Source organism: Notamacropus eugenii, chromosome 1 (assembly GCF_028372415.1).
Source record: "Notamacropus eugenii isolate mMacEug1 chromosome 1, mMacEug1.pri_v2, whole genome shotgun sequence".
In the NCBI taxonomy this organism is placed as follows: domain Eukaryota; kingdom Metazoa; phylum Chordata; class Mammalia; order Diprotodontia; family Macropodidae; genus Notamacropus; species Notamacropus eugenii.
In genome coordinates this window covers 548,704,718-548,730,938 of record NC_092872.1, presented here as the reverse complement: position 1 = coordinate 548,730,938, position 26,221 = coordinate 548,704,718, and the positions used below count along the sequence as shown (strand labels likewise).

At 40.6% G+C, this 26,221-nt stretch overlaps 1 protein-coding gene across 1 annotated transcript in view; it reads right to left on the bottom strand.

Annotated features, from left to right (window-relative positions):
- Positions 1–221: 221 nt before the first annotated feature.
- CYS1 (cystin 1) overlaps positions 222–26,221 on the bottom strand; it is a 32,506-nt gene continuing 6,506 nt past the window's right edge. Inside the window, exons 2-3 of the mRNA XM_072634236.1 lie at positions 6,130–6,179; positions 222–2,358 (exon numbers count right to left, since the gene is read on the bottom strand). Coding sequence (XP_072490337.1) covers positions 2,253–2,358; positions 6,130–6,179 — 156 coding nt within the window. The 3' untranslated portion in view covers positions 222–2,252. The remainder of the gene's footprint in view (positions 2,359–6,129; positions 6,180–26,221) is intronic.

The following is a 26,221-nucleotide window of genomic DNA, read 5'->3' as shown; positions in this document are numbered from 1 at the left end:
CAATGATGGGGGCTGGATTTTCTTCTCTATGGTCTTGTCCAGCAGCAGACACTGAGATCCTAATTCACTCTCTCTTAGATATCCCCATGAAGAATAAAAAATCCTTTCAAAGGAATTCTGGTTTTGGCTCTGATTATAGATAGTCAATTAATAATTTGTGAGCAGGTGGGAAAATGTCTGAAGACAAAGCCTCTTTCAACAAAGTTGGTCTGGATTTGGGCGTGTGTGTGTGTGTGTGTGTGTGTGTGTGTGTGTGTGTGTGTGTTGGGGGGAACAAATGTGGTATCTTCAAATATTTGAAAGACTTTCCTCCACAAGAAGGATTAGATTGTTCTACGTGGCCTCTCAGAGGGTAGAACCAGGAATGATGGATAGAATTTGCAAAGAAGTACATTTTGGATTAAAACCAGGGGGATAAACCCTTAACTTCCTAACATTAGAGCTTTTCCAAAGTAGAAGCGGCTACCTTGGGAAATAGGGGGTTCCTGATCACTGGAACCTTCAAAGAATGTCCTGTACCAGGTATCTTGTAGTAGGGATATTTTTTTTCAAGTAAGAAACTAGACTAGGGACTAAATGACTGCTTAGGTCCATTCTAACTCTGAGATTCAGTCAACGGGATCCTGAAAGCTGGACAGCAACTCAGAGGGGAAGGAATCCACTTACCCTCAAACTCATTTCTACCTTATCTCTACTTTTGGTAACAGAGTTTCTTAGAATAAAGTTTGGAATTCCTTCTCTCTTGTGGTAGACAATGTGACAACTATATTCCAGGCACAATGGACAGTTTATGCTCTAATGTCTTAAAATACAAACTCATTTTTCAATTAGAATTTAGAATGCAAACTCTTCACTTCATCTCTGGTAATAAGTAGGGATTTGGATCATGGGACTAAAAGTAAATAATTGACATTTGCATATCCTTTTAAGGTTCACAAAGCACGTTCCCATAATGGGGTGGGTGGTTGGTCATATTATTACCCTCATTTTACAGATAAGGAGCCTGAGACCCAGATAAGTGAAATGACTGTGATCACACAGGCTGCCAAGGGCTGGCTGATGTGGGAGCTACAAGGGATCTCTGAGGTCATATACTCTAACACCTTCATTCTACAGATGGGGAAACTGAGACACAGTGAAGGGAAATGTCTCACCCAAGGTCACATTGGGAATAAGCAGAGAGGTGAGATCCTCTGGCTTCAAATAAAGTAGTATTGAGCTTTATGTCCAGACCAGGGATGTGTTTCAGACACCAGGGAAACATTTAGGGTTACAGGAATGTCAGTGGTGGAAGGGACCAGTTCAACCTCCTCATTTCATAGATGAGGACTTGGGACCCCAAGAAGGGTCAAATGATCCCAAAAGGCCCATGGTCCCTTGAATTTAAATATGTAGTGTTTTCCCTCCCCTATCCTTAAAAGAATGGATAGAAGAACAGGTTACTTAGACAATACCCTAGTTGAGTTTCCCCTAAGTATGCCAAATACTCAGTCTGGATCCTCATAGATCATATCTCTAGAGCTAGAGGCTGTAACTGAAAACGACTGAACAAGAAGTAACTTGGCCAAGATCCCCCAGCTACTAAATATCAGAGTTAAGATTTGAACTCAGGTCCTCTGAGTCCCCAGAGGCAGTGTTCTTTCCCCTGTACTATGGAAGAATGGTTCTCAACATATTTTTTGGCCAGATACTTCAGACAACAATGCTGGATGGCCAACCATGCTGAAGACTGCCTTTTGGGGCTAACTTTGGAAAGATCACATTTTAAAAAGTCAGCTATGAGGTGGAAGGGTAGGATAGTAGAGTAGAAAGAGTGCTGGCTGAATAGCCAAGAGACTCAGTTTCAAGTCCTGGCTTATCCATTAGCACCTTGTATGACCCATAAGCAGTTATCTTTACCTCTCTGGACCTCAGCTCCCTCACCTGCAAAATGCTAATGCTGGATCTCCAGGGTTGCATCAAGATGTAATAGTCTAAGGATCTATAAAGGCACTTCAGAAATGATTGTCATCTTACTGGATGGTTCTATGCCTTCCTCCCCACTGACTCATTGCCTGCTAGAGAGATGATGCCCTTAGTGGAGGAATAGCTTGACTACACTAGGTTATGTATTGTGCAAACTTCTGGCTGATGGGGAGGAGGGGTAGAGAGAGAAGCTGACGTTGCTGCCCATCTCCATGGAGGATGTGCCTTTTTCACTGCTCAGGCACTGTCATCCAAAATCGTGAGTCTTTTCTGGCTTGTGCCAGTTCTCAGCGGCCATATTCCCGCTCAATGCTCGCCATGAGCTCTTCTTCTGAGCAGTCGTACAAGATAGGTGTTTGTCTTTCAGGCCTCTTACTGCTCCTGGTGGAAGTCCTGCGGGTAAAAAGACATAGCAGGGATGTTTGAGAGAAATTCTGTCAGACAGAGCAGGGTTTGGGAGAATATAATCTCAGAGAGTAGAAAGCTAAATTTGGTCCCATGGGATGGGCTCAGGCATTGGTTGTATATCCAGAGACTCTGGGGCAACTGATAAACAGAACCTTAAATAAAAATAGATCTGGCTGAAAGCACAAATACTGTACATCATAGGATCTAAGAAACACAGATTACCTAGTCTATTCTCCCCTTTACAAATGAGGCACAGAGAACTTGTGACACAACCAGGATATGAAAACAGGTCTTTAGATTCCTAATTCAGCTCTCTAATTACTATACTACGCTACCTCCCCATAGGCAGGTGGAAGGGACCTTAGAAATCATCTGAGCCATTCCCTTCATTTTATAGATGTGGCTCTGGACAATTCATTTAATTTCTCTGAACCTTGGTCTCCTCATCTGTAAAATAAGAATAATCAATCATACTTACACTACCTACCTCAACCCTTAAAGGGCTATATCAATGTGAGCTATTATTATTGGGAATGGGGAAACTGAGGTCAAGGGAACAGTTAATTCATCCAATGTTACATTGTTGGTTTTCGAGGGTTTTTTTAGTTTTTTACTTTTGGTAGCTAACATCTGGCCTCAGTCACTAGCAGTGTGACCCTAGGAGAGTCACTTAACTTGTTTACCTCAGCTTCTTCAACTGTAAAATGGGAATAATTACAGCACTTTCCTCTCAGGGTTGTGAGGATGAAGTGAGGTATTTATAAGGTGATTAACACAGTTCCTGACATATAGCAGGCACTTAATAAATGCTTGTTTTTTTTCTTCTAACTAAAATATGATATGAGGTATTTTTAGGTTCAGTTAGGTATCCTTTCCACTAAAATAAGTTGCCTAAGGGTCCACTTAGACCTCTTGCCCATTTTCTTGGTGAAAGATAGGATGGAAGAGAAGAAGCCCCTTTGCCTTTGGTTTCTTAGAACAAATGAAAGACAAATATTTATTAAACCCTCAATACATGTCAAGTATTGTGTTAAGAGCTGGTTATACAAACAGAAAGAGGAGAGTCCCTGTTGTCAAGGAGGCAGCCAGGTGATACAGTAGATAGGGCATTGGACCTGGAGTCAGGAAGACGGAAATTCAAATCCTGACTCAGATGCTTACCAGCTACGTGACCTTGGGGAAGTCACATAACATCTCTCAGCCTCAGTTTCCTCATCTGAAAAATAGGGATAATACCTCACAGTGTTGGTCATAAGGTTGAAACAAGATGAAATGTGTCCTATGTAAACCTTAAAGGACTATAAAAACACTAGCTATATTTTTTTTAATGGGGAGGATAACACATTTAGGGAAGTTCAGCTTCTGAATCTACGAAAAGGCAGGGAGGTCATAAGGGTGTGGCTACAGGGTAGATAGCAAGACTAGGATGTCTGATCCAGCAACACTGGGAAGAAGGAAGCGGGCCCATGAATCAGAGTAAAGAAAGGTTCTTGAATTTCCTTGGCAGGGGTGAGGGTTAGGGTGTGTGTGTATGTGTATGTGTGTGTGTATGTATGTGTGTGTGTGTGTGTGTGTGTGTGTGTGTGTGTGTGTGTGTGTGTGTGTGTAGTTGAATATTAGAGATTGGGAGAGGGCTTAGATGGGAGAAGCAAGAAGTTGGCTTGTGCCCTTTGTTGCCATAGTGGTTTCTGATAACTGCATAGACACTACTTGACAGCCTGGCTGACCTGGCTGTGGTGTGTGACTAAGATCCTTGGAAGCAAAATTGGTGACATGACAGAGGATGCAATACCCATCTTACTGATGTGATCTTCCCAGGGGTGGTAACCAACTATAGCTCATATCTGGGTCTGAAGTTGTGAGACTTAGTGCTCCCAATACAGGTTCACATGACCTCTGACCTTGGCATACCCCCCCAAATAGGGGAGTGCTTGGGAGTTGGTGCCAATGGCAAAACTGTTGCTGACCTTGAGTTACTGCTGCCTAGTCACTAGATGGCTGCTGTGCCTCATGACCTTCAGCAGTATTTATAGCTGAAATGGGAATATGGCAGCAAATTGGTGAAAAATGGAAGATATTTTACAATGTTTTCATAGCAATTTATCCTTGTGATCAATGCCAGGGGGACCGTTCTATTAGGACTCTACCACTTCTGTCTCTCATGTGCTGTATTGAGTCCAATTCAACAACAATGTATTAAACATCTACTATGTACAAGGTTGTGTTAGATATTGGGTAGGCAGTTGGTTGGTTAACTAGCATTTACCAAGCTCCTACTGTGTGCCAGACATTATTCTAAGTGCTGGTGATACAAAGACAGGAAAAAGAGTCTCTGTTCTCACGGAATTCCCAGTCCAACAGGGGAAGTTTGAATGAGGTGAATTTACCTGATGCCTTTCAGCAGGACTCAGTGAGGGGTTCTAAATAGTGGAATAGAGAAAGCAGCTTGGCAGAGTGGAAAGGGCTTGGCTCTGCCAGAACTATTCTGTACCTTCATGGAGCTTACCCTCTACCAGGAGATACAACATAGAGGCAGATAAGTCATATAGGAACTTGAGGAAGGAGACAGTACTAACAGTGAGTGGGGTCCAGAAAAGCTTTGTCTAGGAGGTGAAACCTGAGATGAGTTTTGAAGAAAGCTGAGGATTCAAAGTAGCAGAGGGAAGGAGGGCATGTATTCTAGGCATGGGAGAAGGGACATGGAAGCAGAAAATGGAATATTGTGTTTAGGTGGCGTCAAAGAGATTTGTTTGACTCGGTAGGTGGGGTGATGACATGTTCAGATTTTTCTTTAGGAAGAATATTTTAGCAGCTGCATAGAGGATAAATAGGAAAAAGGAGAGACCAGAAGTAGAAAGAACAATTAGGAGGTTAGCCTTCTAATAATAACCTAGACCTGAAATAAATAAGGGCCTGAATTCAGGCCACCAAGGAGTAGAGAGAAAAGATGGATATGATGGAAAAGATGGATATATTAGGGCAACAGAATGGACAAATCCTTGGAAACTTCTTGGAGATGAAATGTAAGAAAGAGGGAAGGAACAAGGATGACTTCAAGGTTGCAAATCCTGGTGACTAGAAAGGTGATAGGATAATATCAGGATATGCTGGTAAAATGTATCACTACTGGGCTATCTGGAAAAAATGCACATGTATTTCTAAGTTGAGTCTATATTAAGGACATTTTCTTAAATCTAGATAATCAACAAGCAATAAATCAAGCTCTGATTTGTACACACTGATGATTTCTAAGGTATAAATACTGACACTTAAAATCTAATAATCTTTCAAGCTGGTTAGAGTTGGTCCCAGCAAATCCCTGGGTGTTACCCTCAACAGAACTAAAGAAGGTTTAATAAGAGATAGGTCTGGGGGATAACAGAGATTTTTTCTATTTTGTACATATTGAGTTCAAGATGCAAGTGGGATATCTAGATGGAGATATGCAGCAGGTTGTTGTTGGTAAGAAATTCAGACTTATAGGTCTAGATATATACATTTTGGAGTCATCTGAATAGAGATGATAATTCAGCTCATGGGAACTGATGAAAGCACCAAGTGGATATAAATATAAGATCAAGAACTAGAAAAATTACTCATGGTGGGTTTGAGAGGAATAGAAGTGACTTGAGGTACTGATATGATGACTAAAAATCTGCTAATTGGCTGTGGAAGAACAATCATGTTCTAAGGACTGGCCCTCATTGGCTAATCTCCCCATTATACTGGTAAAAACAGGATTTCCATGATACTTACTCAAAGTTGTTATTATTCTCTATATCCTGGGTGTTCTGTACAGGAGATACCTTGGGAATAATAAAATAAAGAAGCATCAGAGAACTATCCAAGTGATGGATGAAATGTACAATTTCATTTTGAGTACTTGCTGTGAGATGGTGAGACCTCCCCATCCTCAAATATACAATATAATATTAAACAACTGAAATTAGCACCTCACTTTTTTAATTCATTCATTCAGCATACTTATTAATTAAGAACCTGGTGTATACAGAGCACTGCGCTAGATACAGGGGGAAACCCAAAGTTTAGATAAGACTTAGTGCCTACCCTCACACAGTTTACAGCTTACTAAAGGGATAAAATACAGCCAGATACTGATAGTGTGTATTAAACGATAACTACCTTAGAGGGATCCCCCCCTAAAAGCATACTGAGTTCTGTGGATGAAGATCATTGATGACTTGGGGAATCAGGGGATCAGGGAAGGCTTCATGGAAGAGGAATATTTGGACTGGGCTTTAAAGGATAATTTAAAATTCTATATAAGAAGAATTGGGAGGAGAAGCATTTTAGGCATACAGAAAAAATAGCATAAGCAAATGCATGGAGGTGGGAAAGCAACAGGCAAGTTTAGGAATCAGAGCATGGTCATTTGGCCACAGTATAGAGTAAACAGAGGAAAAATATTCTGATCTAAATTTGGAAAGGGAAGGTTGTACCAGATTGTGGAGCGCTTTGAATGCTAACACTCAAGGTCAGTTCTTTGATGTCAGGGACTATGTTGTTTTTTTTTTCTATCCCCAGAGCCTAACCCTTACATTTAGTTGGTGTCATTTCTTGGCTTAGTTTTTCATTTTTGACTACATTTCCCTTTTTGCTTCCTTGCAGTTGATTTGTGGGTTTGAATGATCTTTGAAACGCTTGACTTCACCAAGGCAACAGTTACTGCAATATGTCATTGGAAGTGTGTGCTACAAATAGGTACAGATTTTACACATTTCCTTCAAGTAACATACATTCTTTAAAACTACACTGTTAAAAGTGCTACAAAGGAAACCAATGAAACCAACATCTATGCCACAAAATCCAGCACTCAGCTGGCAGGGGATTAACTAAAATTAGGGAAGCCAGCTCAATTCGGTTTCCCTTGGTCAAGGTCAGACTTCAGAATCAGCATACTGTCACTAGCTTCATTCCATCATGATCACTGCTGTCACAAGATGTAAGCATATCAAAATTATTACTTGTAACCACAAGAACATGTGGGACTCTGGGACAGTCTGGGACAGTCTTTGACAGGTGGTAATTCTGGGGACATCAATTTGCCAGAATGGACTAACATATTGAAGTCTCTTATAGGAAGCCACCAAAGTATTCAGCCTTCGGAGAATCAAAATTGTCAATCTCTATGATGCTGCTGGATGTAAAGAACATATATATTTATTATACAGTACCAACAATAGTAGACTGCCATTGCATCCTCTCCATGATACAGCTCTTAGAAAACAATTGTTTCCCTCCCTTACTAGACTGAAGATATATTTTATCAGTGCATGTGAATTGGCTGCTTTCAGTTGGAAATTAAATGTTTTGTTTCTAGTTCAAGGTCACATATCTTTTAAGTTCCATGCTTTCCCCAAAAGAAGCATCTATGCAGTCACCGGGTGGGAAAAAGTGCTGTTAGGACTTCCATAACAAGATCTTCTTTCAGGTCCTTTAGGCAATTTCCACCTCAAAGATCTTACTTTCAGTCTGGTCTAGACATCAAGTCTTCCAACAACAAATTGGAAAAAGTGACCTGATGGGTGCACATATGGGATCCCTGGACATTCAGAAGGAGATTTAACCATTTTCATTTGTTAAAATGGAAGTGCCTATTGGCATCTCTCAAAAAAAAATTATTACTTGTTGCAAGTAATTAGTACACTACTGTAGGTATTGTTGGGAATAGAAAAATGTCTAAGAAACAGTTCAGTGTCTTTCCAATAGATGCCCCCTCCTCTTCCAACTGAATTTGTATTTAAATGTTTATTGGAAGGTATGTTCTATGGTGTTTGTAGTAGGGCATAAAAATTGCTAGCTAATGGCTTTAGGACCTTAAATATCAGGCTAATAAGTTTGTACTTTGTCCCATGGGCAAGGGGCAACCAGAAGAGTCTCTAAGTAGAGGTGGTGGTAACAACAGGAGTGAAGTGTTAAGGATATTACAAAAATAAACCTCTATTTCTTCCCTGTAAATCCGGTTGGTGAACCTTCTTGGCTATGACATTACAAAGTATAGTTCTTAGACTTGGTGACAATACCCATGCCCATGCTGGGGATTCCTCCTTGGACAGCAGTCTTCAAACTCTCAGGGTAGCCCAGTGGAGAAGTGGTATTGAAAATAAAGTTGAATTTGGGGTCAAATAAATAATAATAACAGCAACAGTAATATCTGGAATTTATATGGTACCTAAAGGTTTACAAAGTACTTTATGTGTGTTCCCTCGTTTGATCCTCACCACATTCTAGTGAGGCGGGTGCTATTGCCATCACCATTTTTAAATGAGGAAACTGAACCTGAGAGGTTAAATGATTTTCCCAGGGTCACACAGATAAATATCTGAAGCAGGATTTGAACTCATATCTTCCTGGTTCCAAGCCTGGCACTCCATGCACTGAACCTTCTAGTTACTTCTAATTGCATGTTCAAATCCTAGTCCTTGTACAAATTGTTTCACTTCTCTGGGTCTCAGTTTTCTCATTGTTAAAATGAGGAACTTTGGCTAGATGATCTCTAAGGTCCCTTCTAGCTTCACATCTTAGGACATTAACTACACTTAAAATAGAAACTCATGTGACTGTTCCAACCAGTTCATTGCCTTCTCTTGTCTGAAAGTTCAGAGAACACAACAGTTTCTGTCAACTCAGCAACTCTTGAGCAGCTCTTCTCAGAAATCCTGCCCACCCACCCCTCCAGCCATACCAGAAGGAGACCAAAAGACTCAGAGTTATTTTCCTTTGGCTGTTGAGATGTTGAACTTGGTTGGGTACCATCTAGTTTTGTGCTAGTATCAATAAGGATTGATTGTCAACTGGGTCATAGAAGAGGGCAACCCAATTGAATGCACCTGGCTTTTTGTTTATCTTATCTCAATTCCATTTAAAGTCTTCTGATCATTCATTATGGCTTGGAGATCATCTTGGGTTCCCAATCATTTGGACAGCAGAGGATAAGTTCTGCCCGTTCCTACCAAGCTGGAACAACTTCAGATGTAGACTTGGTAGTTAACTGTATGTCTGTTTTCTGAGGAACAGTCTAACTCATTTCATAGAGGCTCATTGCTGGGATGCTAGTCTATATAGGTGATGAATTATTTTTGGGGGGGTCATTTACGAAAACTATCTACTAATGTAAGGAAGGTGAGCCAAGTCAAGGAAGGAGATGTCAAACACTGATGAAATTATTGATCTTTGAAGTATTGGAGCATCTTAAATCCACTTCATGCTCCCCAAATTCGTTCCTCCCACGATTCTTCAACTGACTCTCAGTTCCATTTCCTCCTTCATTATTATAATATTTTGACCCATGAATCAGCTTAGGAAAGAAATCTGGAGACTAGCAAACATGATTGGGGACCTTTGGAAAGAGCTGGGAATCTGGAGACAGCGTTTGAATCTCAACTCTGTCAATGACTATCCATAAGACCTTGGCTAGTCATTTCCCTTTCACTGAGCTTTAGTTTCCTTTCCTAGATACTTTATCATAAGATCATAGATAGAGAGCTGCCTGGGGTCTCAAACTATCTAGTCCAGTCACTTCGTTTAATAGGTGAGGAAAGTGAAGCCCAAGCTGCTTAAGTGATTTTTCTAAGTTACAAAGATAGTAAGAGTCAGTAGTGGGATTTGAAATCAGGTCTTTTGATTCTAGAACCAAGGCTGTCTCTACTGATCCCTAAAGTCTGTTAGAGTTCTCAGAATCTATAAGAAGTCATAGCCCCAGAACCGGAAGGCACTTTAGAACCTAATCCCATCATTTTAACAAAACTGAAATCACAGGGTTGATTTGTCCATGGTCACATGGCTAGTAAGTCACAAAACTGGGATTCAAACCCATGTCCTCTGACTCCAAATACAGTGGTACTTCCACTAAATCTCATTGCAAGCTCTTCTCCCCTAAAATTCAATGCAAAGAGCAGTAGCTCCAAGCAAGAGGACTTGAGTTAAAATCTTACCTCTGCCTCTTAATACCTTTGTGGCCTTGAACAAGTCCCTTAACCTCCTTGATTCTCAGTTTCCTCATCTATAAAGTCACAGGATTGCATGCTTCTCTTGGTACTCAATGGTTTTGAAGTCAGAATATTTGGGTTCCAATCCCACCTCTGACTGAGTCATCTTGGGCAAGTCACTTGAAATCTTTGAATCTTCATTTCCCTCACTGAAAAATAAAGGGGTTAGATTAGATAGCCTTCAAAGTCCCTTCTACTCCTTAAATTCCATTCTATAATCCTATGATTTTAGGATCTGAACCCTTGAACTTTCTATTGTCTTTTGGATATAATGACCTGTGACTTCCTTGTTACTAAGATTAGTCAGCAGCCAGACCCTAGTAGGGGTAGTAGGTTAGTAGACAAAAGTTGGACACTGTGGTTGTGTGAACTTTTTTTCTATAAATTCATTAATATACCCAATAGCTGGTTATTTCTTTTACAGAAACTAGCTGGAGAATGTTCCTGTAAACCCTACCAAACTGAAAAGGCTTCAGATACAGGCCAAGTGACACAACGTGTGTGTGTTGGCTGTCTGGGGATCACTCTTGCCAAATAAGGGATGGTGATCATCATAGGCCATCACCAACATACTTTAGGTACTGCCAAATCAATGAGTCTCAAGCAAGAGTGTGTGGATGGCACAGTGCATTCCATCACCACTCTTCTTAAGGCCAAATAATAGCAGGCCTAAAGTTTGTCAGCAGACCTGGGGAAAATATATCTATTGGCTATGCTATTTTGGAGCCTGGGTCTTAGCTGAGCTATGAGGTTTCATTACAGCTGGGAATTAAACTAATAGAAACATTCTATACAAGTAAGTTTCAATGAATTTAGAGCATCTCATACCCATTATCTTATATGAATTTCTATACATCCTTCAAGGTCAAACTCCAAATGGCCACTCCCTTCCTGATTATATCCTCCTCAGCAAAAGTGATCTTTCTTTCTTCAGCTCTTACATAACACTTCTGCACTTATATGTGTTTGTGTGTGTGGGTGTGTGATATATTCCAGACTAGGTTATCAGTTCCTTGAGGAAAGGAATCATGACTTGTTTTTCTTCATCTTGTCCAATATTTACCATAGGGTTTTGCATGTAAAAGATTCATTTGGTTTATTTAATTTGGTTCTCATAATAACTATGAAATATGTCAGACTGGGGGGGTCAGTACAGTTTAGGTGGAAAGAACATAGAATTAAGAATCTAGATTCAAATTCCTTCAGAGACACATTTGAATGAATGAATAGGTGAATGGGATTGATGAATGACTGGATTTGATGAAAAAGCATTCCTTAAACTCTATATGCCTAGAATTGTGCTAAGCACTTTTAATCTCTGGCCACAAAGAACTTACATCCTGATAGGAGGAGACAATACACATGAAGAATGATCATCAGGGAGGAATGTTTCGGTCAAGGAAATCACAAGAATGATGAGTGGAGCTATAGGACAATTGATTGACATGTCATTTCCAGGAAAGATAGTACTGATTCCGATTATCGTTCCCATAGTTAAAGGTGGAAAGTACGTTTGGGGGAAGGAGAAGGAAGAAAGTATGATATGGAGATGGGTAGCAGTATGGTGGGACTGAGCTAGATATAGTGAACTATCACCATATTCTCTCCTGAGGTGTTTGGTACTGTAATGTGCCCTGTCAAGAATTAAAATGGAAAGGGGGTTCCCTATAGATGGTGAGGTCTTCCAGATGTTCTTTTCTTCTGATGCCATTTCTCTGGTTGCATGAAGCCCCAAAACAATGTAAAGGTATTGAAACGAAATTCATGAGCATTAAAATAAAAAAGTCAACCTAATAATCCAAGTGAATGAAAAATGCATATTTTTCAGACTGATACTTAGTGGAATGGACAGACCATTGTATATATTGGACAGATATTGAGGGTGGATAGACAGTGAACAAAGCCCATAACTGAACAGAAGAAAGAGAATAAAATGGGAAATTTTGTATTCTGTATGCCTTTGGGAAATTATGTATCACTTTCAGTGATCCCTGAAGTGAAAAACCTTTTCTTTCTAGCACAAATATTTAAAGTCTCAAATTATTCTCCTGATGATGCAATATGACTGTGATCTCTACCAACCACACTCTCTAAGGCAGAGTACATGGTGAGACAGCTAGGTGGCAAAGCGGGTAGAACATTGGGCCTGGAGTCCAAAAGACCTGAGTTCAAACGCATCCTCAGATATTTCCTAGCTGTGAGACCCTGAACAAGACACTTAATCTGTCTGCCCGTTTCCTCATCTATAAAATTGTTATAAAGTGACACCTCCTGGGGGTCACTGTGAGGATCAAATGAGATAATATTTATAAACCACACTTAATACTTTTTTCCTTCTTTCCAAAGAATCAGAGGAGGCTCCCAAGGACAGTGAGGAAATAAATGGTAGGCAAAAGTAGGCTGCAGCATATTACCAACCATGGCTTGTGTGCCAGGCATGATGTAAATGATCTCTGTAAAATGAGGGGCTGGGTTGAACATGAGGACCTAGAAGGTCCCTTGTAGTACTAAATGCAGGGAATATAAAATTAGAGCAAGAGAATGGACTGCCATGTACTGAGAGCACTAGGGACCACCTGAGGGCTGCCTTAGTATTCTGTTTGTGTTAACTGCCTCAAGGAAGGTCACCAAATTCATTGAGGAAAGTTGTAGGAAGGCATGTACAAGGATGCCAAAGGAAACGCGAAGAAGAATAGAACGGAATTTTTACCCTACAAGTTCTTGCAGCCTAGTTGAGGGAATGACAACCTAATAAAATAGAATGTACAATATCCAAATTGTGCTGCTTCATTCCCATGTAACTTTGGGAGGCCACTTCCCCCTCTCTGAGGCTCAGTTTACTTATCTCTAAACTGAGGGAGGGGTTTGATCAAATATGGTGTTCCATGAAGTACCTTCTGGCTCTAAATCTATCATCTATGAATGAAGACAAAAATGGTGAGAACTGGGAAGAGGAGGAAGAACTTCAGGGAATGATTCTTATTATCTACTCTACCGCAACATAGGGTATTATGAGAAACCCTAAAATGCTGACTCCTGCTATTCAAGTAATGTAGTACCTTGACACTCAGCATTCAATATCCAAGTAAAGAAGAGATTAGTAGGAATAATAGTGATAACTATCTTCCTCATAATAGCTTACTTCTTTCTCTAATGAGCTACAACATTTTATAGATAGCATCTCATTCATTGCTGACCACATCCTGTACACAGGAGAGGGAGTGGGGACCACTGGCTCCAACATAGATAGTATGCTCTGTTTCTTAACTATGCCCAGTAGCCCAGGTCATTGCTAGCTCTAGGCCCCATTTTAGGTCCTACAGAATCACAGAATCTCAGAGTTAGAAGGATTTCCTTCTCACCTACGCTTTCCTATCAAGCCAATCTGGACTTGAAAGGAAATCCCTTTACAAAATCTCTGATAAGTGCTCATCCAGTCTTTGCTCAAAGCCCTCCAGTGACTTGAAATTGATTACTTTGATAGATGGTGGATCCATTGACTTATTGAAGTGGTGCTGCAGTCAACAAATCGTGTTCAAATTCTGTGTCCCAGAGGCTGGGTCCCAAACGGGCAGGAAAAAGATGAGAAGTTTTTGTTTAAAGTATATTTATAGCTGAGTGATGAGAACATGACAAATGTAAATCATGCAACAAAGGATCCTTCAGATGCATGGGAAAAGTTCAGAGGAAGAAATTTTGAGGAACCTCAGACAAGCTCAGTTAAAACACTTGGTAAGTTGGTGCTTTCCCACCTGAAGTGGTCTTTTATTCAATTACATCGTTGCCTCCAAAAGCCATGCACACCCTTTAAGGTACTTCTCAGGTCTCTTGATTGTCCCAAGGTCAGGTCCATGGGCACTCTGATTTCTTCTATGTGTGTTTTCCCTCCAGGGTAGCAGGCCACAACAACCCCATGCCTTAGTACCAGTTAGTTAGGGAAGAGAATAGAGCAGTAGACCTGTTGTCAGGAAAACCTGAGTAAAAACTGGCTTCAGACACTTTGTGATTCCAGGCATGTCACTCAACCTTGTCTATCTCATCTGTAAAATTGGGATGATAATTTCAACTACCTCCCAGGGTTGTGGTGAGGTTAAAAATGAGATAATATGTATAAAGTGCTTTGTATTCCCTAAAGCAGTAAGTGCTAACTATTATTGTTATTAGACAGATCTTCATGAGTTATGTCCAAAACAATCCATCATTTGGTGGCAGAGTATGTATATCCATATTTCTTCCTGAGGCTTTTTAATGGGCAGCCTTTAGTGATTCTCTTTTTATTTCTGGTGGAAAGTAGTAGCTTTCCAAGTGCTGTAGGTACTCAAATGGAGGCTGGATGGTCGGTCACCTATTGAATATGTTTTAGAGGTTTTACTCTGAGGTCCTTTGAAATTCTTCAGTTTGGTGACCTGGGCTCAGATGTTGCCTTTGCTGTTTGCTAACTGTCCCTTCCTTATTCTGTGCCTTATTTTCTTTACCTGTAAATTGAAGGGAGAATGGAGTAGGAAGAAGCCCACCCTAACCCACCATCTTATAGCTTCCTATTTTAATGAATTAATCTTACTAACTAAATGATCTCTAAAGTCTCTTTGAGTCCTAAAACCTGTGCTTCTATGCCCACTAGCCATGTGACCCTTCACATCCCTTTCACCACTTAGAGATGGTTTCATCTCTAAGAGGGCTTTTGATGCTGTTCATTCAATTTAGTCATGCGTGACACTTCGTGATCCTGTGGACCATACTATTCATGAGATTTTCTTGGCAAAGATACTGAAGTGGTTTGCTATTTCCTTCTCCAGCTCATTTTACAGATTAGGTAAACAGAATTAAGTGACTTGCCTGGAGTCAGCAACTGCTAAGCGTCTGAGGTCACATTTGAACTCAGATCTTCCTAACTCCAAGTCTAGGATTCTATCCACTGAGTCACCGAGCTGCCTCTAAGATGGGGCTGATCATGCTCATATTCATATTAGTAAAATATATAAGAACTTCCACACTTAGTAAAGCTGATGCCCAAAACTTCACATGAAGAAAAGTATTTGTAAACTTAAAAAATGCAGCAGAAGTAGGAGCTGATATTCTTAAGATATCTGGTCTGTATGCATGCTAAATTCCATTTGGTATAGTGGGAAAAGCCCTGGCAATGGTATAAGAAGACATAGATTAAAATCTCACCTCTGATATGTATGCAGAACTTGTATAATCTTGAGTGAATTACTTCAACTCCGAGGACCTCAGTTTCCTCCTTTGTAAAAAGAGGGGTTTGGTCTACATAGCATTCAGAGGTTCCTTCTAGCTTTATTATGCCCTTGGCTAACAGGAGTGCATAGTGTACTCGTGGGCAATGAATTACACAATGTCTCCCCCTTGTGGCCACTGTGGCAGCACCAGCCCTTCCCCTCTGAGCTGGTGGTTGCCACTTGTGTTAACATCAGGTGGGATCCTGAATCAGAGTCAGGATGGCAGAGATTGTCTGGAACTTGGCCAGACCTGTTCTTGATACAGAAGGGCTCAGGAGGTGTGTGGCTCACTGAGGCATGTATTGGATTGTTTGAGAACATTGACAGGCATCCGGAAGGGTAAAAACAAATGCCTGAGTGTTCTGAGCAGGTGCTAGAGACAATGACGCAGAAAAGATCTCTGTTCAGGTTCCTCAGACTGAGGAACACACACACACACACACACACACACACACACACAGAGCCATCTTCAGACTCTCAAACAGATTCTGCCCAAGCCCAGAGAAAAGATTCATTTAAGACTTTAAAAGAACGAACAAACAGAAAAAGAAATGGATTTCTTTAGAAGGGAATATTTGTATTGTTTAGGAAAAATGAGCTAAATTAAACAAATATTTATTGAATCATGACTAAACTTTTATTCACTTCAAGAAAGTGTGAATTCTGTTCAGAAGTTTTTAAACTAAAAATCCTAAAAATTGTTGCTGTTTGTGACTACTGTTAAAATACCAAGTCAAGCTTTTTTCAGTATGAGAGTTGGTCCAATCAATTTATCTGTGGTTTCTATATATGCGCCATAACTTACATAACAAAGTGACTTCATTTAATATTTCAAAAGATCCCTGTTTATTTTGGTGTGGGTACCGCCTACCACTAGGCTTTAAATAACTATCTTGGTGTCATCCTCAGCTCCTCACTTATACTCACCCCACATATCCAATTTGTTGACAATTTGGGGCAGCTCGGTGATAGCAGATAGAAAGCTGGGCCTGGAGTCAGCAAGAACTGAGTTCAAATCACATTTACTAGCTGTGTGACCCTGGGTAAGTTACCTAATCTCTGTCTGTTTCCTCAACAGTAGAGGTAATAATAGCACCTACCTCCTAGGGCTGCTGTGAAGATCAAATGAGATAATGATTGCAAAAAGCAGTTAGCACAGTGCCTGGCACGTAGTAGGTGCTCTATAAAAGTTAGCACTCTTTCTCCTTCTCCTCTCTCTCTCTCTCTCTCTCTCTCCTCCTCCTCCTCTCTTTCCTGTTCCTTGTCTATCTTTATAGAAACTGCTCTAGTTCACCTCTCACCTAGACAACTGCAATAGCCTCCTCTTCGGTCTTCCTACCTCAAATCTCTCCCCATCCTCTCCAAATCATCCTCCGCTAAGCTGCTAAGGTGCTTTTCTAAAGCAGAGGTCTCATATGGTTACCCCATTACCCAATAAATTCCATCATTCCTATTATCTCCCAGATAAAATATAAAATCCTCCATTCTGGCTTTTAAATCTGTTATTTTTATACTTTATACTTTTTTCTCTTCCACATAGTCTACAATCCAGCAATGCAGGCCTTCTGGCTATTTCTCATATACAACATTTTATCTCTCCACTCAGTGCCTTTTCACTGCATGTCCTCCATGTTTGGAATGTTCTTCATCCTCACTTCCACCTTCCATCCTTCCTTTAAGACTTTGCTTAAGCCTCATTAGCTGCAAGAGTGCCTTCCCTTTGGAATCCCCTTTCATTTACTCTGTATATCTCGGATTGTTTCCTGTTGTATCCTCCATTGGAATGTACACTCTGAGGGCAGGAACTATGTTTCTGCCTTTCTTTGTATCCCTGACACTTAGCAGAGTACCTGGCACATAGTTGGCGCTTAATAAAAGCTATTGACTAACTACAATTCAGTCACCCTAACTCAGTTAAGAGTACGAGCTGGAGACCTTCCTTGAGAAGAACAAATTTCTGTAGTCTCTCAGTTGGCCTGAGCAGCCCTTTGGGGCATCATTTGACCAGAGGCTATTTTAACCACAAAACTTTTTGTGGCCCAGACTGAGGCATGTGGCCCAGGAAGCTTACTTGGAAACAGAGATAACTATTCCCCATAAGGGCTATAGGTAACTGGAGCAGGATGGATGGGTCCTGAAGCTACAGAGAAGACAATAGGGTAGCAATGGAGAAGCCAACAAGTGGTGAGGTATAGCAAAGGGTGCACTCAGAAGATCTTAGCTATAGTATGGTAGTGAGCTTCCCAGCCTGCAGAAGAGTCCCTGGATCATACCAAGAAGCTGGAGGCAAAGTTGAACAGATTCACATAGGAGGAATTTCCTAGGTACAATGCAAAGCCCTTAGGCCCAAACCCCTTGCTCCCTTTAGAGGTCAGGGGATTTATTCCCTTTTCCACTGAAGCATGCACATATGGGAGATTGTATCTGTTTGCACATCTGAGAATGGAGTGGAGGACTGATGCAGATCTATTGCTTGATTTGAGCTATTTACTTCTCTATCCTGTCCAGTTAAATATTTTGCTTTAATTTACGGTTCCTGGCCTGTTGGTAGAGAATGTCCTGAGTGAGGGCACTAGAAGAATGTTGCCTTCTTTTCCTTATTGAACTCAAGAAGTAATGTGATTTTGAAGTTTAGGGGATATCCATTCTACATGCAGAATTGCCATCAAACCAAGTCTAATGGATTTCACTTTTAGCAAAGAATTGGAAAAAGCAAAGGAAAAAAATTCTATTCATCAGCTTAGTGTATGTAGTGGGAAGACCAAACCACTGAGTTGGATTTGAAGGACCTGGATTTGAATCCTCATTCCCTGATTTGTTGCATGACCTTGGGCAAATACTTTTTCCTGTTGTGAGTCCAAGTTTATTTATCTGGAAAAAGACATGTTTAGATGTGATGTTAAAAGTCCCCCTTTCAGATATAAATATTAATTCCTGCTCTGATTCTACCAGAGTCTGTCTCTGCCACAAGGGGGCAACATTTCTCAATAACTCCTAACACTTCCCAGACTGTGGGTGTGCCCCCAGAGCTATAATGTTTGCCTGCTGATTTGCTGCTGAGACCGACAAGAATTTCATGGAGTTTATTTGACCTCTACAAGTTCATGACTCACAGAATAATTTAAAGAAGACTGAGAGTAGCATATTTCTATTCTTGTGATGACGTTGATATTAACTTATCTTGTAACTTCAATCAAGCTGATTCCCCTTTCTGGGTCCCAGTTCTCTGTAAAACCTAAATGGTCTCTAATATCCCTTTCAGTTCTAATATTCTATATTCTAAGGTTCCTTCTGGACCTAACAGTCTATGTTCTAAGGTCCCCTCTAGCTCTGATATTTAATGGCTCAATCCCTCTTCTGAGTAAAAACAGTTTGTTAGGAAATGTTCAGCAAATATACCTTCTCACTTTTCAGAAGGGCAGCCTTACATAAGGAAAGCAGGGGGATTTACCCAGCCAAACCCCTCCCTGTTGCCATATCAACTGTCCACTCATTCCTCCCATGAGGAGAATGTTTTCAAAGCCACAGATATTTCCTCTCTAGTGGAGAAGGCAAAAGGAAAATCAGAAACCAAGTTCGGGCTCTTGAGAAAAAGCATGACATTTATAAAGGATGGATAGATCTTAGCTTAGCCCAAACCATCACCCTCACATTGCTTGCCAGTTATCACATTAGCTACCTTCTTGTCAGCCCTGACCTCTTTCCACTATAGTCTACGATGCCTCTCTGTGAAAGAGTTGGTAACCAGTTTCTTTGAAGTGACCTTGTAGACCAAAAGTCTTCCATTAAATTACGCTGGGGCTTCAGCTTGGCTTTGTGGAGTTGACTTTCTAAGCATGTAATCGTTCTCGTTGGTGGACCATCTTCGGATTCTCCACATTCCAGTTTAGCAATGGGGCTACCAAGGAGAGTGAGGAAAGGGATAAAATCCTACCCTTTAAAGAGTATGAAGGTAAGGTTTACTTCCTCTTAGAGGCTATAATATCCTCTGCCAGAGCACAGTTTAATCTTTGCCAAAATGTTGGAGAAAAGCCAACTTTGCTGAGGAGAAGCAGCAGATTCTCTAGAAGTTTTCCAAACTAATCCAGTCACAGATTTAGTGGTACCCCCTTTCCCCCCCTTTACTGGATCTGTGATTTAAGTGACCTAGGGATCCCTGGGTGAAGAACTTCCTCTACCAAAGCAGATCTTCACTCTCTTAGAGTCTTAGACTATTGTCCAGAGCACCAAGGGTAAATAACTTGCTCAGTCACATAGTCAGTACATGTCACTGTGGGACATGAACCCAGGTCTTCCTAACTCCGTGACCAGGTTGCTTTCTACTATATTACACCGCCTCTTAATCAGCAGATCAGTCATGGAAATTCATCCTTGAAGGAGGTCTTTCAGAAGCCCTTTCATTTCACAAGTTAGTAAATTGAGGCCTTGGGAGATTAAAAAGAGTTCCCATTTTTATTTTAAGCCTTAGAGTTTACAGATTGCTTTCCTTACAGTTGCTCTGAAAGGTAGATAGTTTAATTACTGTTATCTCCAATTTATAGATGAGAGAGTGAAGCCTTGAGAGAGTAGCAATAACTCACATTGACTTTCCTCACAACAATTCTGGGATGGGTGATACAAGGCATAGTTGTCCCTAATTTACAAATGAGGAAACAGATCTATAGTAGTGAAGTGTCTTTCCTAATCTGCTTTTCTGATGCCAAATCCAGTGGGCTTCCCAGTGAGCCAAGCTGCTCCTTGCTTTGGGGATTTAAGTATTTTGATATGATGAAACCCAGAAATATATCAAATCCCACTAAGGGCATGAAGACAAGCAGCTGGTAGCCAAGTCATTACAGCACTGAACGTGGAGTGAGGAAGACCTGAGTTCAAATTCTGCTTTAGACACTTACTAGCTGTGTGATCCTATCTCAGTCACTTAACCATCCTGTGTTTCAGTTTCCTTACCTATAAAATAGGGATAATAATAGCACCTATATCCGAGGGTAGTTGTAAAGCTAAAATGAGCTAGGTGGCACAGTGGATATGGCATTGGACCAGGAAGACCTGAGTTTGAATACTGCTTAAAATAATAGCTGTGGGACTCTGTCATTTAACCCTGTTTGCCTCAGTTTCCTCATCTATAAAATGAGCCAGAGAAGGAAATGGCAAACTATTCTACTGTCCTTTGTCAAGAAAACCCTAAATGAGGTCATGAAGAGTTGGACACGACTGAACAACAACAAAATTTGTAAAGTGCTTTGCAAACCTTAAAATGCTATATAAATACTAGCTATTAGTTTTACCTTTATCACCATACGTCTTTCCCCACTCCAATTCATCTTCCATTCAGCTGTCCAAATGATCTTGCTAAAGTATAAATATAACTGTGTCACTCTCACTCCCTACTCAGTAAACTCCAGCGTGGCTCCTTATCATCTCTAGAATCAAATTTGAAATCCTTTATAACCTGATTCCCACATCCACCTTTTCTAGACATCTTACACCTTATACCTTAATATAATCTCTTTGATCCTGGCTTGAATACTGGCTCCTTTGCTATTTCTGTTCACTTGACTGGGTATTTTCCCTGGCTGTTTCCCCATGCCTCCTCATCTGTCCTCTGGACATCTGGGCTTCCTTCAAGCCCCAGCTAAAATCCTACCTTCTACAGGAAGCCTTACCTGACTCCCTTTTAATGCTGGTGCCTTCCCTCTATTGATTATTTCTCATTTATCTCATATAGAACTTGTTTGTACATGGTTGTCTGCACATGTGTTGTTTTCCCACTAGACTATAAGCTCTTTGAGGGCAAGGACTATTTTTCGTCTTTCTTTGTATCCGGCACACAGTAGGCACTCAATACATGTTTCTTAAGTGACTGATTTGCTAAAAACAACATAGCTAGTGAGTGTCAGAGGAAAAATTTGATCTCAGGTCATCTGCCTGACATACTGCTAGGCCTGAAGTCAAAAAGGCCCAAGTTCAGATCCTACCTCTGACACTAGCTCTGTGAACTTAGCCAAGTTGCTTAACCTTTTGTGTTCCTAGAACTCACCTAATGAGTTTAGTCTGGTATTGATCTACAAATGGAGGGGGTTCTCACACCCAGAAAGCTTTTTGAGTTTCCTGTGATTTTTATAGTGTCCCAAAAGTCTGAGTGCAGCTTTGAGCTGCCTAAAACTTCACTCAAACTTTTGGGACACCTTGTAGAATACCTTATAGAAAATGTTTCACAGCCTTTACTACATTTGTTCCTCAGGTAATTCAGTTTTGTACTGATAGTAACAATCCAAAGCACTTTCATGATTCCCTGAAAGCTATTTATGGACCAAAAACCTATGGTCCATCACAACTACTCTGTGCAGATAGATTGATTAGTGTACATTGATTAGTGATAAGGACATGATCCTAGAGAGATGGGCTGAACACTTCCATAGTGTTCTTAAGAGACCATCATCAATCAATGCTGAGGCCATTGAATGTTTACCTCAGGTTGAAGTCAATCCCTCCTTAGCTGAACTTCCAACTGAAGAAGAGGTTTTGGGGGTCATTAGGCTCCTTTCATGTGGCAAAGCACCTGGTGCTGATTCTATTCCAGTTGAGATTTACAAGGTAGGGGGACCATTGCTCACACAAAAGGTGACTGAAATTTTCCAGGTTATATGGCAAGAGCAGGTTATCCAACAGGAGTTCAAGGATGCCTCCATTGTCATCTCTGTAAAGGTAAAGGAATAAATTGTTCTGTGACAACCATGGGGGAGTCTTTCTCTTAGTCATTGCTGGCAAAATTCTTGCTAGAGTCCTCCTTGACTGATCCTTCACCTGGAAGATGGGCATATACCTGAGAGCCAGTGTGTCTTCAGAAAGGGCTGAGGAACAGTCGATATGGTGTTTGCTGCCCGACAACTCCAGGAGAAATGCCAGGAGTAGAACAGTCCGTACACAATGTTTGTAGATCTGACCAAGGCCTTTGATGCTGTTAGTCATGAGGGCTTATGGAAAATTATGTCAAAATTTGGTTGCCTGGAGAAGTTCATCAATATTGTATATCAATTTCATGATGGCATGTTTGCCCGGGTTTTGGATAGTTGACAATGCTCTCGTGCCTTCCCAATCACCAGTGGAGTGGAACAGGCTGTGTGCTTGCTCCCATGCTTTTTAGTATGATGTTTTCGGCCATGTTGACAAACGCTTTCAATGAGGATGAACATGGCATCAAGGTCAACTACTTGGTTGAAGTAAGTTCTTCAATTTGAAAGGGCTACAAGCCAAGACCAAAGTAGAGGGAGTGCTGGTGAATGATTTTCTGTTTGTAGATGATTATGCACTCAGTGTAGCCTCTGAAGCTGAGATGCAACAAAGTATGGATCAATTCTCTGCTGCCTGCACTAATTTTGGCCTAATAATTAACACCAAGAAAACACAGGTGCTCCATCAGCCACTACCACACCATCCATATGTGGAGCCATCAGTTACAACAAATGGAGTTTTGAACGCTATGTGTAAGTTCACTTACCTTGGTAGTGTACTTTCCAGGGATGTACACATTAACAATGAGAATGATGCATGCATTGCCTGAGCTAGCTCAGTGTTTGGGAGAAAACACTGAAGAAAAATTTGGGAGAGAAGAGGTATTAGACTGAATACCAAACTGAAGGTCTACAGAGCCATTGTGCTGACTTCATTGCTGTATGCTTGCGAAACATGGACAGTCTACCAGTGTCATGCCAGGAAACTGAATTGCTTCCATTTGAACTGTCTTAGGAAGATTCTGAGGATCACCTGGCAGGATAAGGTGCCAGACACTGAAGTCTTTGCTGGAGTTGAAGAGCCAAATATTCAAACTATGCTTCAGAGAGTGCAACTCCAATGGGCTGGCCACGTTGTTCGAATGGAAAATGTATGCTTGCCAAAAAGACTATTTTATGGAGAACTCACATGAGGTAGGCAATCACATGGTGGCCAGAAAATGCGATACAAGGATACTCTCAAGAACTTTGGCTTTCACTATGTAACATAGGAGACACTGGCACAGGACTGCTGAGCATGACGTGCCCTCATGAGAAAAGGTGCTGTGCTCTTTGAGCAAAGCAGAATTGAGACAGCACAAAGTAAATGCAGGATACACAAATTTGGGATATCCACCCCAAATATTCACATAAACTATCTGTGCCCAACCTATGGTAGAACATTCCGAATTCATATTGGTCTGATTAGCCACAGTCGGACACACTGAAATTTCATTTTATCATGGTGATGTCATTTTGGTCCTCTTTGAAGATGAAGGACAACCAACTACCACCTCCTACATGGGTCATGGCTTGAATTTCAAAATGTTAATGCAGTTTCACTCCTTCTAAAATTTATTGTTTGTTCAGTCATTTCAGTCATTTCTGACTCTTTATGGCCACATTTAGCGCTTTCTTGACAAAGATAATGGAGTGGTTTGTCATTTCCTTCTCCAGCTCATTTTACACACCAGGAAACTGAGGCAAACAGGGTTAAGTGACTTGCCTAGGGCCATAGAACTAGTTTGAACTTGAGACTGGATTTGAACTCTGGTCTTCCTGACTCCAGACTCTATCCACTGTGCCACCTAATTGCCCCTTCCCTAAAATTAATTTGTACATTTTGTATTTGCTTAGTGATGCATTCTCCCAATATAACAGAAACTCTTTGAAGTCAGGGGCAGCTTCTTTTTGCTCTCTTTGTATCCTGAGTTTCCAGTCTAATGCCTGGCATGTAGCAGGCACTTCATGTGTCTGCTGTCTCACTGTTGTTTAATTGTTGAAAAGTGACTCACTAGGTCACAACAGGAAAAAGGAGAGTTGAAACTCCAACGAACCCCAAGTCCAGGGTTCTTTTCTCTGCCCTTGGGCAGCCTCAGACTTTCTGATTAATAGAGTTATCATTATGAAGAGATCTCAGTTTCCTTCTCTGTAAAATGGGGTAGGTGAACCAGGTATTTTTAGGGTTTAGTTCCAACTCTAAATCTGATCTGTTAAAATCATTACACCAGGGAAGGGCTAAAGGATTGATCAAAAGAAATTTCCATGGAAATAAATAGCCAGAGAACAAAGGCTTTTCTTAAACTAAAAAAAAAAAAACAAACCCAATAACAAAAACCAAAAAACCCAAACACAACAGACTTGCACATTTTAAGAAGCCCAGCTCCAGGATCTTTAGCCCATCTCCTATTGTTCCTCTGTCCTAAACACATGTCCAACACAAATCTCCCAGAAGATCCTGATGAACTGCCAAGTAATGTAACCAAATTTGGTGAAGGAATTCAGCCTCGTAGAGCTGAACCTTTGAAAAGTCTGAGTTAAAATGGTATCCAGGATTCATCCTCTTGCTGGCAACCACCCTGTTTCTGCTACTTCTCACCGTCACAGAAAAAAGATCATAGATATCATATAAACCAGATCATATTCTAATTAAACTCCCTGTGGCTTTATAGATAAGGAAGCCGAGACCCAGCGTGAAAGACAAACTTTTCCAAGGTCACAGCTAATCAGCGGCAAAACCTGGAGAAGATCTTGGGTATTTGGTCTCCAAGACCAGCATCCTCTAGATCACAATTTGGAGGTCTTATTTTGGTTCTCTGGCCAGGGCTTCTTAAACTTTTCCCTCTTTTGACCCCTTCAGCATTTCTTAAACTGTGAGTCTCAACCTATATGGGGGTAGAGACTTTTAGGAAGGAGGTGGTTGGGGGTGGGGAAGAAGATAATGACTTCATTTTATTTGTAAACACAAAAAGCATTCATAAAAATGTATTTTCAAATATGTATTCCACAAGCAAGGAATGAATGGCTTAACAGATTATGGAATGTTACTGCACAGTAAGAAATGATGACTAGAAAGAGTTCAGAGAAACGTAGGAAATGAATGTGGAAACATTTGTGTGAATTGATACATAGAAAGTAAACCAAGAAAACTATGCACGTGTGCACACGTATATATGTATTTATACATACACATAGACACACGTCTACAACACCGCAAATGAAGTCAGTGTGGAAGGTATCCAAAACTCTGGGCAAATAAAATGCTAACATTGAACTGTCAAGTTAAATGACCTACTCATCCTTTCTATTAATTAACAACAAGAAACTGTATTTTAAGGAATGCACTTTGAGTGTTTGCCAGGAAGTGTTTGTTATACCTGAAGACAAAATGTATCAATAGAACTCTAAGCCTGAAAATAAAGAAAAAGGCTTTCTGGAACAAAATTGATTGAACTTTTAAAATCACTTCATTTATCCAGGGCTAGAAGCCTCACATATCTGAGACATAGTCAAAAAACAGGAAGGAAGCAAAAGAAAAGAAAGGAAACAAGCACTTCTTGAGTGCCAGCTGTGTGCCAGGTAGTCAAGGCTGTCCCAGTGAAGCTCAAACTCTCCCTGTAAGTTTTAAAGGACTAAACAAATGTGTCATTAGTACTACTATCATTATTCAGTCAGTGGCTTCCTTCAAATAACAGTTAAAGTATCACCTTTTTATATTCCAATAGGGAAAATGTTATTTTATTCATAGTTTATGCATATATACACATATATATACATATACACATATATACACACATATATGTATATATATGAATGTACAAAATAAATTTAT